An 18167-nucleotide genomic window follows, 5' to 3' on the forward strand; every position below is an offset into this window, starting at 1 on the left:
TCTGCCTCCTGGTGGAGGAAGATTACAGCAGCAAGGCATGGGGTCTGAGTGACCAGGTTGCTGTGCTCCAGCTGGGGTAGGGAGGACAGCCGGCAAGGTCTTCTCTTGAGGGTAGGAGAGAGCAGGAACCACCTCCTAAAAGCAGGCGGGACCAATTAGAGGACAGACTGCTTACATGCCTTTTGCTCCCCATTGCTCCAGCTCAGCTCAGGAACCCAGGAATGTGGATTCCTGAAGGAAGCTTTTGAAGGACATGGCCTCGGGGGAGGAACTCTTCTTTTGAAGGGCGGTATCAAAGTGGTCTACGTAAACACTACATTCCCACAGCAGACCCAGGACTTCAAACCTGGAATCACAGAGCTCTGGGCTGCTCCCTCCCTCATCGTTGCCCAAGAGCTCATGAAGGGCAAACAGCTTGGAGGAAAGTGCCAGAACTGCAAACAAAGGACTCAAAGCAGGACGGAGCTCCGGCAGTTTTTAAGACATTACAACTTTTGAACACCTTCTAGTTATAGCTGCAGCTGCCAGGCGTGGAATCCCCTTGGGTCACCCATGCACGTGACACCCAACTCCCCGGGACAGAATCAACTTGGCTTTAAGGATGAGGACACTAGGACTAGAGAGGCCAAGACACTAAGGACTAGAGAAGCCAAGGCACTGGGTGGAGCCCCCACGACAGCAGAGGGGATGGAGACCTGGAACCAGAGCGGGCAGGGCTGCAGGAGGGCAGCCCTGGGAGTTCTCTCCACACATCTCCCATGTGAGTCCTCTTGTTTGCACTGTGTTTGTGAAGACATCAGGATGTTACTCAACTCTCAGAAGGAGCACACTATACCACACAGGCACTTAGAGTCATCTCTGCACTCTCAGAACAGCAGCCTCCTCATGGTTAACAATCCTTCGAGCAAAACACTTCTTTTGCACCGCTCCATTCCTCACCCCTTCCCTTCACCCCTACACTCTGGGTTCTCATAACAAATACTAACATAGGACTCTCTTGACAATTCCCAGAGCACCCTCAATGTGCTTTGAGTCCCTGGAAAACTGTAGGTAGATCAGTCATGATTCTTCCTCCATCAGAAATGTATCCAGGGCCCAGGGTCGCTCGGGCCTTCCTGGGAGTGCCGGTGACAATCTGGGCAATGCTGTACACCCACTCTTCTTCTGTCCCATTCTGTGTGATCTGAGAGTACTGCCCCAGCTGATGAGCCTGGATCTTCACTGAGTCAGTGCCACTCATAAATCATGTCATGAATCCTAGTGTAATGCGGTACGGTTGCTGGCTCTGTCCGTACCCTAGTTTTGGAGACCTAGATCTAACAAGGTCATCCATTCTCTTATTCACTCTGGGGTCAGGTTGTTTTGGTTCTGGATAAAACCAGCCATGTGGTCTTGGATAAAACTTGAGTAACAGTTTCTGGAATAAGTGCATAAAATGCGTGAGGGTGCACAGACAAACACTGTGCAACAGTGCTATAAGGAACATTTAAATTATTAAGTATTTCATTTGCTGTGTGTAAAGTCCCTGACACATACGCACAAGTTGGCATGGTCTCTGATCTCCTGGAGAAGATGACCAAAACGGGAACAGACATTAACCCCTTAATCTTTCTAAATCAGAGTGCTTAACTTAGAGTTCCTTAGACTTCAGTGAGAATTCATAGATGTCGATGAACTTGGATGGGAAAAAAGAACAGTTATTTTCACCAACCTCAACTAAAAGGTACCATCTCCTTACATCCTGAATGCTATTAACAAACCCTGGAATTATTTGCAGGGCTTATGCAATAAGACCTATGGTTACGTCTAAGTCTCATTAGAGCTGTTGCCAAGATCTTATCATTTAAACACCTTCATCAAGAAGCAAATAAAGTTAGTATTTTACATTTTAAAGATAGTTTGATAATATCTAAGGATAATTGGCTTCCTGTAAAATTAGCTATATTTTTATGCATCTAAAACTATAAGAGGAGGCATAATCCATAGGTGGTTAAAGAAATGCACAGGACTCCAAAGGTTACATCCTCCTTTCACTAAGGAACACATATTTTTAAGGCAAATGCTACAGCACTTCTGTGTGATGGCTTTATACTCACTGAGTAGAAGAGTATTTGAATTGAAGCCTGAACAACAAGCAGTAGTTTACAGAGTGGGCAGTAAGGGAGGAGGCTTGGGTAGCAGATGGAGAAAACAGACTGTCCTAAGCCCTCCAAAGGTGGAACTGGAAAGGATGCTGGTGTGGCTGGCAGCAGAGGAAGGGGAAGTGGGTCAGTGGGGACTAGCTATCACAGCTCTAAGTGTTGGACCAGGGGTTTGTCCCAGGGTGACTCTGGGGACCACCTTGGGAAGGGAGACCCCAGTTATAGCTGCTCAGAGAGTTGGCCAAGTACTAGTCCACTGCTTCTGAGTTTAAACCCATGGTTTCTTAACTGATGTAAGCTATGGACTGAGGACTTCTTTTGTACACCATGTGATAGTATTTCCTCTTATTCTGTGGATAAGCTCTGAATTATAAATCAGTTTTCAGCAAACAAATGCATATTAAAACATCTGAAAACAATGACTGCTGTGCGTGGGACAGAGCTCCGTGCTCAGGAAACCACCACAGTAGTCACAACAGGCAGTGCCTGGGAAAGCGGAGATGGAAGTTCAACTCTCCAGGGCTAGAATCAAGGTTTGGACTTTCCCACGCTCTGCTATTCCTGCCCTCTCCTGCCTCCCTGGAGTCTTTTCTTCGCATGATGTCCCTCTTCCTCTGAGAGCTAAAGGTCATAGGGATGTCCATGTCCTGTGCAGGAAAAATCATTGTTTGGCTCAGCACTAAGGGAGGTGGGACTTTCAGAATGATGCATCTTCCATCCTCACTTGGCGACAACAACTGCCCCTTGGGCTCTGGCTAGAGGTGGATTCTGTGAGCCCAGGAGCCCTTCCTGTCCCTCTTTAATGTGAAGATACTGTGATTTCCCACCAAGGCAGCAAATGGATGGGTCGCAGGTTGATGCTGCACAGTATCCTTTCTATGTGGAGCCTCTTCCTGTCTCCCTTGCCTGGCTCTAGTCATGGGCTCCAATGGGGGGCTGAAGCAGAGATCAAGCAAGGTAAATGCCTGGGCCCTTGAATTGCAGTGGGGTTTCCCATGGCCGAGTCTCCCATTTCTCACTGCTAAGATGGCGTTACAGCGCTGAAGTAGCTGGGTCACTTAAAACAGAGCCCTTTGCAAGGTAAGATTGCGCCAAGAACTAATCCAAGAACTAATAGCCCATGAGCTGGCTTCCCAGCAGCCACAGCAGAGTCACACAGATACCTGCACAGACACATTTAGCTAGGCTTTGTTTATGTGACTTACTTCAGATGATTAGAGTTCAGCTGGTTAAGATGCTGTCATTGGTTTTCTATTGGGTTCTTAAAATTTCTCTCCTACAAATGGGCTTGACACCTCTCTGCTTCTTGGCTGGTGTTTGGTTATAATTGGCTGCAATCTCAGCTGTGCTTCCTCACCACCTGCTGCTCTGATTCATCATCAGTTCTAGCAGAGTGGGGATGAAACCCTAGATGTGACATCTGAACCAACTAGCTACTTGGTAAGGATGACCCTACTCGGTATGATTCAGAGTCTTCCACCACCAGGTACTGCTCTTAGATCCCCTCTACCAGGTGGGGCCCAGGGAACCAGAGAAGGTTCCATTTGCATGGACAGACCAGGCTTGGAATAGGCAGCAGCCCTCAGTGGGCCCCTCTAGAAACAACTAATTTAACTAATTTAGAAGACAGGAAGCCACAGCAGACACCTGACTGCTTCAGCAAACAGGTCCATAGGCCTGGAAGGGTTTGGGGCTTTACAGTTGACAGATGAAAACCAACATTCTTAAATGGTCAGTGCACTCCTCTCTGAGAAGGCTGCTCTCTTCTGGGGAGCCTTTCCCAGTGCCAGCCCAGAGGCACAGACACTGCCGTCTTCGTGCACTTGATAACACCTGACAGCCCTCAGCATCAGATGTCCAGCAGGCAGAGCTTTTCTAGTGCAGGCAGAGATCTGAAATGTGACAGCTAACACATGCGTTTTGGTTCAAGCCAGTCAGGGTGCAGCCCAGGAGCAGAGCCAGCAACCGTAACGACGCTCACTGTGTGGAGGAAGAGAGAGAGAAAAGAATACTCCACAGCTGTCCCTGACCCTCACAGGAAGGGAGGTGACCTTGTTTCTCATGCCACAAGAAAGCAAGGGTTCTGTCCATATTCCTGGACCTGTACGTGGACCTGACAAAAACCCAGCTCATCCTCTGTGCTGGCTCGAGGAATCACAGGAGAAAGAGGGAGCCTATAAACAACTTTTGACTCCTGGCTCCAGGCCTTGTGAGGCTCCAAAGAGACATGAGCACACATCCTGGGCCTTATACTTCTTGGGCTTGAATGCCAGTTAGCAAGAGAGGACATGTGAGCTGCTCTGGAAGGAAGGATGCTATAAGTTTTCACTAATTTCCAGACTGCTGTTAAGAAGCACCATGATGCCCATACAAATAAATCCAATGTCAGAGAAGATTTATCTGGTAAGCAAGAAAAAGCAGAAGGTGTAGGAGGGTTGCTAGGTCAGCCTAGAAGATCAAACTCTGCCTACCTGCCTGGAGACACAGAGGGTTAATAAGGTAATATTTATAAAGTATGAAAACAACTGCAGTTCTGGGTACCAAGTCAACAGCTCCCAATCCGTAACCAGGGCCATGCCTGCAAGCATCGTGCACCCTGAGCTCGCTCCACTCTCTGGTTTCAAACTGTTCCCTGGGACAGCAAGGAAAGCTTTTTTTTTTTTTTTTTTTTTTTTTTTTAAATGAATGCTCCTCTCCAGTGTGGCTTTGCTCAGAATGAAAGATGGCTTCTCAGATACCAGAAGCTGCTCTGATTTCAGTACAGAGGATAATGGGGAACCTTGCTCCAAAGGCCTGACTATGTCCCAAAAGAACACCCATCTACAATGGTTACATTGTAGATGCCCCAATTGGGCTAACTCTTACGGTATCCATCCATTTGTCTGTCTATCCTTCCATTTACTGAGGAGCCAAGAGAAATTCTTGAGTAAGAAGAGTACTTCTTGCCAATAACATCAAGAGGGAGACAAAGACAGAAAAAGTCTTACCCCTTGTGAAGCTTATGCGGTGATGGGAGAACTAGATACTAGGCAAAGTCTCTGGCGGAAGTGGTGCCTGGGTAATGTGGCCCTGATACATACAGCTGGGCAATGGCAGCCAGGAGAGCTGCCTTCAAAGGAAGCCACAGGCAGAGGTGGGAAGGCAAGGGCTGGGTCCTGAATACCAAGGGAATAACATCGGGGAAACGTGAGAAACCACATGAAGACCTTCAGATTGCCCTGGAAAGAGTCTAACAAAGGTGAGGAGCCTAGCTTCACACTTCTACCAAAAGATGGCCCCTGTATTCTGAAGTACTTTCTCCAAATATCATGTCACATAGATCTTGGTGCCCTGAAGAGAGAAAAGAATATACCACAAAGACCTGTAGACAAGAAAGAGAAGAGAAGCTACCACAAAGACCTGTAGACAAGAAAGTACATTCACTGCAGAGTCCTGTCTGCACTGTCCTATTAGTCACTGAACAACACCTGTGTTCCCATCATGTTCTAGGAATTGGGAGGCCCTACTGACCCAAGGAAACACAAGATCACTGCTCGCAGGGTTCATGCTCCAGACCAAGTGTGTGCACAGGCATCTCAGGTCTGACCCTATAATTAGGGCCTCAGGGTCCCATGTCCTGAGCACTCAAGATAACTTGACAACACAGATTAAGCAGAGCAGAGACCAATTCCAGCGACTGCTTTCAAAAAGTTAACAGTACTAGCTCCCCTTTAAATGTATGTCCATATTTATAGTTCCATCTTTCAGGGAAGGAAGAATAAACTATATTGTTCAAGCCAGATGATAACATCTAAAACACAGGCCACCACTTGTGGATTTATTTCTTTGAATGATGCAAAGAATAATGCACTTGGACACAGAACATCTTGGGTTACATCCCAGCTCTGCTACTTCTTGGCTGAGGCTCTGCAAGTGTTGGACCACTCACTCCTTAGAAAGAAAGGACGGTACCACACTTCCCTCTCTACTAACCATGTGCACCCTCTATCAGTTAGCAAATCTTCTTTGAAGGGGCTCTGCTCCAACACAAACCCCAAACTAGTCACCTCCACCTCTGCAATGGGATTGGTCATCCAACTTGGAATAGTCCCAGCAGCCTCCTGCAAATCCCCTGCGAATATTCTGTACACAAAAGCCTGAGCAACAGGCTCACAAATAACCTCTTCAGGTCATTCCATGGCACAGCTCCCTACTGCTGTAAGAATATAATATTCAACCCTTCCCTCAAAAAACTCCTTGCAAGGGTTGGCTCTTGTCCTACTCTTCAGCCTTTTGCGTGATCTTGCTTTCTTTCCTTTGTTCCCTGTTCCAGGCTGATTTCTGTCCCTCAGAGCCTTTGGATCTCTGCCTTAGCAGCAGCTGCTCTGTCCAAGCAGGACCTCCCTCTGACACCTCACGACTACAGGATTTTGTAATTCCTTCACAACTATAAATGAACCCTTCCTTCCCTCACAGACCTGTTGATTTCTCTTTAGAATGAGAATTCCATGACAAAGGTCCTCTCCCGTATTTCATCTCTACTTCTAGTACCTAGAACTTGTTCTTGGTGGCTGCTCAACAAGGGTTTGCTGAGTGAACAGTGACTCCTGGCAGAGGTAGCTACAGGAGTGAACAGCGTGAATGTGGACAGAGGAGGCCGCACAGTGCCGCTAGGCAGCAGCCCTTCCCAACCTCTGACCACAGAGCTCTCTCTCTTTCTCTCTCTCTCTGGCCACAGCTTCTACCCTCAATAACCTTCTCACAAGCAGCTGAAGATGGATGACATGTGAAAAGAAATTGACTGGCTACCAAATAGGAACAAGAATAGTCAGTAGTTGCCATGGCTTGAATATTCAGGCTGGTCTCCGCCAACTCTTCTGTACATGCAGGATCCCAGTGTCATGGTACTAGGAAGGAGAGGGGTCTGTGACAGGTGACGCAGTCAAGGCGGCTCCACATTCAGGAAGGGATTAATGTGGTTCCCTTGGGGCTAGGTTAGTTTTCAGGAAGGCAGACTGATACAAAGTTGGCCAGCTCCTTTGTCCTCTCTTTCTCTTCCATACATTTTCACTTACTTTTTTGTTTTGAGATGAACTGTCACAAAGCTTTCACAGGAGCTGAGCAGGTGGTGTACCACTCCAACCTCAAGAATCACAAGCCAAAGAATATCTCTTTCCTTTAAAAACTATCCAGACTCTGGTATTCTGTTACAGCAACAGAAATTGACTAAGACAGTGGTACCCTAATGTCTATAAAACATCAAATGCAGCCTATTTCAACTCTCATATATTAACATAAAACATCGCAGGCATTTACAATTATGGCAAGTTTACAAACCTGGAACTTTCCAGAATCAAAGCAAAGTCCAACTGTTTTGCCTTTCTTAACTATCCTGAAGGTTAAAAAATATTAGCAAAAGAGAGTTATTTTTGGGGAAAAAAGGGTTAAAAACTCCCCAGAAGCTGCACTAAAATTTGTGTTCTTCCCCCAAACCCCCTTAGCACTTTGCTATGTTAGAAGTTTCTGGAAGTGACAGGACAATGTCTTGGAAGGGTTCCTGGGAGGGCGGCTCCCTGCAACAGAATCCAGTGTTCACATCAGAGCTTCTTTTAATAAGATAAAGTAACTCAAGCTCATTAATCTGGTGAGTGGAAATGATTACACCAAAAATAGATCAACATTAATATTTTCTCCAAAAATAGCAGAAAAGCATGATTTCAATGTCAAACTCTTTTTTAAAGCAATCACAGATTTCTTTGTTTGCTAATTTACGTGGAAAATGTGATGTTCTTTCTCAACGTATTCTGATTTAAAATTGGCTAGACATTCTCCCATGGTGGGATATGTCCTTTAAAATTGCTTTTAACCAAATCAGAAAGTAACCTTCAGTATTGAAAATGTACTTAAAAAGAGTTCCCCCCATTGGCAGAAGCAAAACCATATTCCAAAAATCGCAGCCCTGGCTTAATTGCAAGACGGGAGGGCTCTGCAGCCAGCCTGTGTCCTTCCCATTTCCTTTGCTTTTATTACATTATACAGTGTCACTTTAATTAAGCCATCAAATCAAATTATCAGATCAAGTGGTTCTGATTCCACTGCGGGCTGAACAGGTTTCGTTAAATTAATAAACCATATGTTTCATGTTGTTGGAAGGAAAGTTATTTTTCTCTGTTCACTGTTCCAAAAGTCTGTACAATAGACAGCATCCAGCACTTAATCACAGAATGCTCTTCCTGGGCCGGGGATGGGTTGCAGAATAACTGAAATGACAGCCCCATTAAATCCTAAAGTCTGTCCAAGTTATTTACAGGCAAAGGGCAGAGTAGCAAATTGGATGTCCCTCGAAATTTCCACCAAACCTAAATATTGTTTCCATTTACTGGAACTAAAGCTCTATGTTTTTATGGATGCTATCCATTATGTCTTTCTTTAGCAACACCACAGTATTAAGATGACTTTTCCTCCCCTTTTCCTTGGTGTCATCCATGCCTGTCTCTTGCATCCTGGGCACTGAGAGGCTGGTCTGTCTTCTCTCTTCCAGTATGTCCCATCATCCCTCCAGGAGGATGCAGCGTATTCACTCAGGTGCCACCAGCTAAGAACCATAGACAAGGGGACTGAGTGTGGAGAAGCAGCATTCTGTCCATGAAGCCTCTGTCATACCTCTGATGTGACAGCTGATCAGTTAATAGGCTGAAATGTTAAGTAGCTGGTTATCAAGTGAATAAATCTCTGAGTGACCCTAGGAGCATGCGCAGTGATGGAAAAGCAATGCACAACCATGGTTACTGCCACCGTGTTTTGCTTTTGTTTTGTCTTCGATGATGGCATTAGAATCCATAGTCTTGCACATGTTAAGTGTACCCTCTACCACTGAAATATAGTCTTAGATTTATTACCACCACACAGGCACTAAATGTTCATCTTAAAACATGCCTATGATGGTTTCCATTATACTTTGAGCCACCTCTAGTCAGGAAACTAGAGTTCCCAGGTCAAATCAGTTCTGGGCCTATCTGTGGAGGAGAGTCAAATTTTACTGAAAACCACTGTTTGTGGCTCTTAGGTCTACAATGGAAAGGTGGGGGTATAGTCCAATGGAGCTCAGATGGCCTGTAAAGCCAAATATGTTTACTAGCTGGCCCTCAGCCAGAAAAGTTTAGCAACTCCTGCCTTACATTGTTAATTTATTTTTCTTTCTTCTGTGACAATAGCCCAATAAATGCATAAAACATCATAGCCTTCTTGGACACGGCAAGCTTCCAGTGATCTGACAAAGAATGCCGGTCACATAGGCTTTGTTCTTTGCGAATTATCCAAAGATCATAGAATATATTCTCCTACCTTTAAAGGCCTTTTTATTTGTAGAAAACTTTGAAAAGAAAAGCATTCTCATTGCATTGCCTTTTGACTGGTTATCCCTCTCAGATCAACCATCTAGGTCAGTGGTGGTAAACCTATGGCTCGTATGTTATGCTGTATTTTCTTCTAAGATAAAAGATATTAATGTATAACCTGTTTTTTCTCAACTAAAATGTGATATTTAGGTTTAATTGCAGTGTTGGCACTTTGTGATAAATAAATGAGTTTGGGTTTGGGGCTGCAGTTTGGTCACTCGGTCTCTAAAAGGTTTGCCTGCACTGAGGTATGCCTTCCAGGTTGTCTGAGGATAATGACCATCTATGGCTTTCTGTCTATAGTGTTGCTCAATTGCCTCAATTTTCTTAGGGAGAAAAGGAGGTACATTTAGTTAAGTTAGAGTTTCAGGTCATGTGCTTATACAAGCAAAAAGTTTTGCCTTAGTCATGAGGGAAATGAAAATCACAAGTACTGCAAAAATTGAATGCCTTCACATTTACTAGGATGGCTAAAATAAAAAGATGCACAATAATCAGTCGTGATGATGGGGATACAAACAGGTGCCATTCACTCCTTCAGAAAACAGTTTGGCAGTTCCATAAAACTGAACTCGGAGTTATGATATGGCAGCAATTCTACTCTTGAGATCTGAAAACATGTTCATACAAAATTTTGAACATGAATAGGCAGAGAAGCATCCTTAATAATATCCCCAAAAATGAGAATACATGAAATACTTATAACTGAGACATGAAGATGTGGTGCATTCATACAGTGCTAAAACTGAATTTTTAATTCATGCCCCCATACTCATGGATTTTAAAAATATTATGTTAAGTGAAAGAATCCAGAGACAAAACGTCATACATTCTATGATCCCTTTACAAGAAATGTACAGAATAGATGACTCCACAGAGACACAAAATAGATCAATGGCTATCTGGGGTTGAGGGAGAGAGGGCTGGGACAGGAAGGGAAGGAGAATAGGGAGCACAGACTGCTCGTGGGCAGGGAGTTTCTTTGTGGGGTTATGAAACATTCTGGAGGTAGACAGTGATGATGGTTGTGTAACTCTGCGAATGTACCAAAGACCACTGAGGTGTACATTTGAAATCTGCAAACTTTATAGAATGAGTAAAATCTCATCAAATCTATTAAAAATCAAAGAGGTTGCTGTCTGGTAACAAAAGGAATGGCCTTTTGGTACATACCACAACACAGATAAATCTCTTAAAATCACACCACTGAGTGTAAGAAAAACAGATCGAGGCTTGCCAGGGGTTGAGGTCAGGAGAGACTACTGACAACAGGCACATAGAAACCATCTGTGAGGAGGGCAGGAAGACAGCTCTAAAACTTCGGCGACAGCATTGGTCACACAACCAAACACAAAAACCAACTGGGTTGTACAACTACAAAAACTGAATTTTATAGTGTGCAGACTATTTTTTTGTTTTTAAATCTGTTAAAAAGGGGGCGGGGTATAGCTCAATGTAGCTTGCCTGAAAGTGTGCAGTCCTGGGTTAAGCCTCAGTACTGGGAGGAGCAGGGCTTTCTCATACTGCCCGCAAGACTGTAAAGTAGTACACGGTCAGTGACTGTGGAATGCTGTCCAGCCACAGCGAAACTTATGGACTCTAGGATGCAACTATTCCCCTGAGTACATAACCAGAGTTGTGTCCATACATCTACTGAAAGGCATGCCCAAGAATTGTTCATGATCAGTACAACTTACACATTAGCCACACATTGAGGAATACTGGGTAGATGGGATCTGGAGCAGTCACACAGTAGAACTTAGCGGTGGAAAAGAACAAACACAACTCTACGCAACAGCACTGAGAATTTTCAAAACCATATACAGCTGAAAAAGGAAGACATAAAGAGGATGTGCTACCTAGATGATTCTATGTCCCTGAACTGCATGAACAGGCGAACCTAATCTCCAGCAGTGGTTGCCATTAGGAAGTGGGTGGGCAACTCCTGGCATACTAGGGATGGTAGTTTATTGAGCTGAGTGCTGTAACTGGGTGTGTTCAGTGTGTGACAGTGGGACAAGTCACGCATGGATGGCACCTGCACTTTTGTGCACGTATGTGCCATTCTAGTAATATGTAGGAGGAGCTCAGGAAATGCAACATCCACATATGCTACTTTGGACTTCAAATTGAGGGAATTTGGTGAATGCAGGTGATGGGAGGCAGGGGGCTACCTCTGAGCTTCCCTTGTCTACCTGAGGTCAACTCTCCAAAAGGAACTCAGTGGTCTTCAATCTGCTCCCTGAACTCTCATTGACCTGAAAAAACTAACTCCTATTGCAAGAGGCGAGGCTGGGGGCTGGGGGCTGGGGATTTAGCTCAGCAGCATAAGCACCTGCCTTGCAAGCAGGCGGTCTTGAGTTCCAATTAAAAAAAAAAGAGAGAGAGAAGAGACTGGAGGTGGCCCCAAGCTGCCCACATAGCAGAGGTAACAAGCTGCCACCTGTTCTCCTCAGGGCCCATTCAGCCTTTCCAAAATCCTTACTTTCCACCAAGGTGCACACTGACTCCTGACTTTGTCTATGAAAATGAAACACCCAGGACCCACAGGGTCTTTGGGTTCTTGTTGCTGAGACGAAGCACCTATGCCCATAGCTTACAGGTGCAGAAGTTTCACTTGGTTCCTGGATTTCAGGTTCCAGTCCATGGTTGGCAGGATCCAAGATGGAAAGGGAATTGTGAAGGGTGTGGCAGAGGAAAGCTGCTCAGACAGAGGAGGAGCCAGGAAGTGAGACTTATCCTTTAACAATGCACCCAGCGCTGCTCCTCTTCCAACCAGGTCCCCTTTTCTAAGGGCATTTACTTCTGAACTTGTCAATCAACAGATAAGCAAAGCATTGGCCAGGCATGGTGGTGCACAACTGTAATCCCAGCACTTAGGAGACCGAGGAAGGGGATTATTATGAGTTTGAGACCAGCTTGGGCTACAAAGTGAGTTCAAGGCCAGCCTGACTTGCATAGTGAGACCCTGTCTCAAAAAAGGCAAAAACAAAACAAACAAAAAACCCAAAACCAAGCAGATGAGCAAAGCACTCCTGAGATCTGTGATCCAGTCACTTTACAAAAGCCCCATCTTCTGAACATGAGACTCCAGAGAGACATTCTAGATCTGAACTATAACAGGTACTCACTTTTCTTTCATGTGAGGAATCTTGACATGTGATAAACTTTTCTCCTGTTACTCTCCCTACTTTTAGCTGATTTTACTTTCAGTTGTCAAGCTCTCAGTTGTCAAGGAGAGAGGGAAAGTTTTTACTTTTCTATAATGTTAAAAATTCAAACAGGATTGTACCTCAATCTTGGTATCTCCCCCCCCCAAAAGGTCAGAAATTATGTTATCATTCCCATTTTGTAAGATCAGCCATGGCCACACTGACAACTGGAACTAACCCTGAAGAATGAAGAACTGACTCTGAACATTTCAGAGTGGGTCCAAAGCCTATGCCCAAGGAGAAGCAGATCTCGCTGACTTTGACCCTTTCATGCTAGACAAGCCAGCACCCTGCCCGTTGTCCTAACAGAAGCCATGCATTCTCTCTACACAGCTGAAACAACTATTGTATGCTCAGCCCATTTTCCAGGCAAGAACTGCATCACTGTCAAGATCTCAGCAATCCCGAGCTCCCAGATCTTGTGCTGACTTTGGATATGATTCCTCACACCTGAATGTCTTCTGCATATGTCTCAAAAATTCCCAAGAGTCTCATTCTTCTCCATTAAGTTCTCTTGAGAAGAGGCCTGTGGGTTTTGTTATTTTCTTTATTTTTAGCTAAGTTAAAAAAAAAAAAAAAAAAAGAGTCCAAGTGAGGTTTTCTATGTTGGCCTGAACTAAGGAAATTCACAGGTTTCTAAGCTTAGCTCTCCCTGTTGTTCCCAGTGAACAGTGCTATTTTTGTTTACTTGAGACAAGATCTTGCCATATAGTCTAGGCTGGCCTTGAATTCACTATGCAGTCCAGGCTGGCCTCGAACATGCAGTGATTCTCCTGCCTTACCCTCCCAAGTGCTGGAATAACACAAGTGTGGCACCACAACCAGCCCAAATGATCTACTGACATAGTGGCACTTCACTATGACACAAACCTTCCCATGTCATCAAGCTTACTTCCAAAGGACGAAAACACTGGGCAGAGAAACACTCTTCTCTTTACACCATAAGAAAATTCTCTCTTTTTCCTTGCTTCCAAGTAGACCTCTGACCAGCTTTGTACTGCCAAGCTGCTCAAACAACTCTGACAAAACCCAGAGCCCAAGAGCAAAGGGCTCAGGGACAATCAGACTCCCTAGTTTCTGGGGAGTGAAATCTGTGTTCATTTCCCATGAGAAAGCAGAAATGGAGAAGATTGAGATAACTGAAAATGATAAGCTCCAGCTGATCAGATATGGGAATTGAACTGCTAGCTATAGAATGCATGTGACTTGCAGAAGGTGCGCAGAGCAGGAACTGAGGTCCTTGGGGGGGGGGTAAGATGTGAGCAGCCCACCAGACACTGGGGTGCCGGGAGCAATCCCAGGTCCTGAGGCTTAAGCTCACAGAAGAGTTTTAATGACAACAGGGAAACAGTTAAAAAGGAAGACATTCTCCAGAAAGCTTCCTTCAGATACTGCTAGTAAGTTTCGAAACACAAGGTAAAAATCCAGAGAAAATGACTCATCTATACCTAGTCAGAAGGGTGATTTTTAACATATCTATTTAACCAAGGTTATTGCCATAACTGTAGCTTGTATTTATCACCCAGACAAGTTTCTCCTAGAAGTCGGGCATATGCTTTTACCCCTGAGTTCCCATTCTTGGCTGGCTTTGAACTCCTCTCAACTTACAGTAATGGATGACAAGAAATCTTTTTCCTTAGCAGGGTACTTAATTTGAATTTACCTTTCGAGGCTTCTGTCCCCAGTGGGTTTTCTAAGAAGTCTGCCATGTCGTGGTTCCAGGCATCATGGACAGCGGACTTGGACACCACCCTGTCGTTCAGAGCTTGCTGTGGCCGAAAGTTATTTCTCAGATACTCCACTGACTTGACATGGTCTTGCTGCTCCGTGGTGAAGATGGAATAAAAAGCCTCGAGCTAAACAGGGAGAGAACCAGAGAGGGGAAAGAAAAAGCTATGTGACCCAAAGCAAGTGCAGGTGACAAGAACATAAACTGGCAGGAGGCACTGGTTCCCGGGCAGATGTACTCAGAAGGCAGGAGGTTTATCACTCTGGGGCGATCCAGGTACACTTGGGGTGTGAGTCTCACATGCGAGACTTTTCTGCAGTTCTCCCTGGCAGATCTCTAGTGGTCAGGGCAGGAGCACAGAACTGGTCCAAGGAGCCGGAATACCTGGTTATGAGCCCTGCCTCCACTGCCTGAACACAAAGCAAACTGTTCAGCTTCCCTGAGTGCCCCATGCCCTCAATAAAATGATGATATGATGAACAGCATCTATCTATAGGATTCCAGTTAATCAACACAGCATGCTGACAAAACACTTCATCTAAGCAGTCCCCCGATACAGTTCCAGGCATATCTCAGTAAGATCAGTCATTTAAACCTTATTAATAAGCCTATTCTGGTAAACTGTGTGCCAAATTAGCCAAGTCACCAAATGCTAAACACGTGTAAGTTAAAGTGCCCTAGTCCAACATTTACTATGTGGGTAATTATGCACAAACCATTCAAGCGATCTAGAACTGAAATTTCCTCATCTGTCAAACATCAGTAATGTACAACCTATCTTTTAGGTTCCTAAAAAGATAAGCCTATGTAAGTTACTTAGTATATGGAATGGCTTTAATAAAAATTTGCTATCATTGTTATTTTTAAACATCACCCACCAAAGTGCTGGCAAAACTTTTTGGGAAAAGCAATGAAAACAACAACAATCAGAGCTCCAATATCTTATTTTTATTATCAAAAAGATTTCTCTGTGTGACCACCAATACTCTCATCATTAAGAACGGTCATTTTATTGTATGTGACACTACAGTAGCTGACTGTCAGAGACTTGTGCTCATCGAACTACAAAATTATTCTTGTTGCCGAAGAAATGAACCATCGCCTGACATGCGCAGTCCTCAGCAATGTTACCTCCCTGGGGCGGGGAATGAAGCCTGGGATGAGGAGGGACACTGCAGGCACTGCTCCTGCCCTCTGACTCCTACTGCTCACCTAGGGCTGGGCAGATGTGCTGCTGAGCAGGGCACAACTAGCTGCTCTGGAGTTCGGACCCTTGCTCTCCAAGCAGCTGTGCAGGGGCTACTGCAGGCTTTGGGGACCATGGGACAACTAATACTACCGGATAAAATAACAAATAAAGAAGGAAATACCCTCGACTTTTGCTCATTCTTAGTGGTCATTTAAAAGTCTGTAGCTAGGACCACTGCTTCTCCAACAGCCTCCACGGTGACCCAGAAAATGCCTGCTTCTGACATTGTGAAACTCTTTTTGCATGAGAAAGTAATGAAATCACAGGGAAATTTTAGCTAAGCATAATCCTTGCACCTCCTCTCTTACTCTACTGCTTATGTAAGGTGGGAGCAAACCACACAGAAACCACACAGGTCCAGCCTCTCATGGGGTGACACAAGCAGGATGGTCCTGGTCCCACCTACGAGCCAAAGGAACCTTCCTTCCCATGCTTCCTAGTTCATGAGAGAGAAAGTAATAAATGACACACACACAAAAAATTAAGACAACCAAGCTGTTTAGGCATCCAGAGATAAGTGTTAGATGAAGAGCTAAATAAGGTACTGAAGAATCACTTCAACCTGACGTGACTCACTCAACAAGATTACCAAAATCAAACTGCAGGCATCAAAGAACAAGCACAGGTTTCTGCTTAGAGAAAATGATTTCCTGAATTATGTGAAAGGAACTGACAAAGACCCTCTGGAGCTGGGCTAGGCAAGGCCAAAGAAAATGACATAAAGGATGGTAAATCGGTCCCAGGAGGAAAGGTTAAAGGAAAGGTTAAAGGACTCGGAACTGTTTAGCCTGGAAAAAGGGCAAGGGAAGAGGAATCTGATAACAGGCCTTGAATGTGGAAGCTGCTGACCGGCTCTTCTCTATTTCTAGGGAAGGCCAAATAAAAGGAAACTGGCTTAAGTTAAAGCCACAGAGCTGTGAGTAAAATAAAGGGTAGAAGCCCTTAACTTTTGGAGGCTTTTTAAACAGACAGAGGGGTCTGCCACACACAGCAAGTTAGACAGAAACTTTCTGGAAGAGACCATGATCTGTCCTGAAGTAGCTTAATCCCCGAAATCTGAGAAAAGCACAGCAATGGAGAATGTCAGGCAGTAGGACTCCCGTTTTTTATTCTTTAGAATACTTGCATTTCTCAGGGCTAGCGTTCAGTTCTCCTCTGAAGTTTATTTCTGAGGCCTCAGGAAAATAGTCATATAGCTGTAAAAAGAGGCAGGTTCTGAACATAACACAAAAATGCCTTCTCTTAAATTGCTCTCACAGCTTAATGACACGCTATTGCTTAAAAGCTCTGGTCTTGTCATTAACTCAACTTGCCCACGGAAGTTGAAGGGAAGATGGGCTAGCTCTGAGGGCGAACTGGTGACCTGAATATTTCACTGTCATACAACGCAGTTCGCCAAGGATGACAAACGGAGCAGACTTAGCAAATGGCTGGGGCAGGTGGCCAGCATTCCCTAAAACACTGTCACTGCTCTCAGCGGAACAGAAACTGCCAGTGGCCTTCTCCTTGGTAGCTTGCGTGGTTGGCCAGTAGGTGGTTCGTGGATGGGGAAGAGAAGGCCACAATCCTCACACTGGCAGGGAGCAGTGCTCATCCAGTCAGGGGGTCCACTGATACCCCCGTGACACGGCAGCCCTAGGGAACCGCAGAGCCAGAGACAAACCATGCAAAGCTGTGTTTCCCTGCCCGCGTGGCCACCCTTCTGGGTCTGGTGATAAGCTACCCAGTGCTCCTTTAACATGAACACAAAAGGCCACAGCACATTTCTTTCTTACTCTTTCCGAGTCTCCCCTTCTTAAGCGTGGGCCCCCAAGGTCTAGTCTGTGCCTAAGTGTCCAACTCCAAAGCTCACCCTTGCTACCGAGGCTCAAAATTCTGCTTTGAAACCCAACTTGGTAAATGTCACTTTGTTTAACCCTTCTGTACTTCACTGTCCTTATCAGTATGACAAAGACAACATTACTATCTACTTACAGGGTTGTTCTTATTATTAAAAGTTTCTAGATATAACACACTTGGAGTCATTCCTGGCACACAGGAGGTGCTAAATCGGTATTATCAGCCGTGCTGTTATTTTATAAAGAACATGGTAACTGTGACTGTACTACACGGGTTGCACACTAGAAGCTGCCACGTGCTGTTTGTGCCTTTCCCTTTTTTCTTACTACTAATACTTATCAAGTCTATTATGTGCCAGATATTTGTCAAGCACTTTCTAATCTCTTTTTAGCTTAAAACAATAACATGAAAGTAACAGTAATGCTATTATAATAACACTAGCTTATATTTATGGAGTGCCTACTATGTGCGAGGCACTGTGTCCGAAGCAGTATGTCATGTCCATAACTGAATCGCCACAGACATTCTAGGCAGCTGGTGGCATTATTGTCATTAACAGTATTAGTATGATTGACTGACAAGAGAACCAGGCTTGGAGACATTAAGTAACTGGCCTCAGCT

General features: G+C 44.8%; 1 protein-coding gene across 4 annotated transcripts in view; it reads right to left on the reverse strand.

Annotated features, from left to right (window-relative positions):
• The window catches only part of Ptprg (protein tyrosine phosphatase receptor type G), a 671458-nt gene that overhangs the window by 129935 nt on the left and 523356 nt on the right, over positions 1–18167 (reverse strand). For all 4 annotated transcript variants that reach the window (XM_003480132.4, XM_063257832.1, XM_013143912.3 and 1 more), the window contains exon 8: positions 14393–14585. In XM_003480132.4, the coding sequence (XP_003480180.2) occupies positions 14393–14585 (193 nt within the window). The remainder of the gene's footprint in view (positions 1–14392; positions 14586–18167) is intronic.

Source organism: Cavia porcellus, unplaced genomic scaffold (genome assembly GCF_034190915.1).
Source record: "Cavia porcellus strain 051 isolate PalLab524CR breed Dunkin Hartley unplaced genomic scaffold, mCavPor4.1 scaffold_10, whole genome shotgun sequence".
NCBI lineage: Eukaryota > Metazoa > Chordata > Mammalia > Rodentia > Caviidae > Cavia > Cavia porcellus.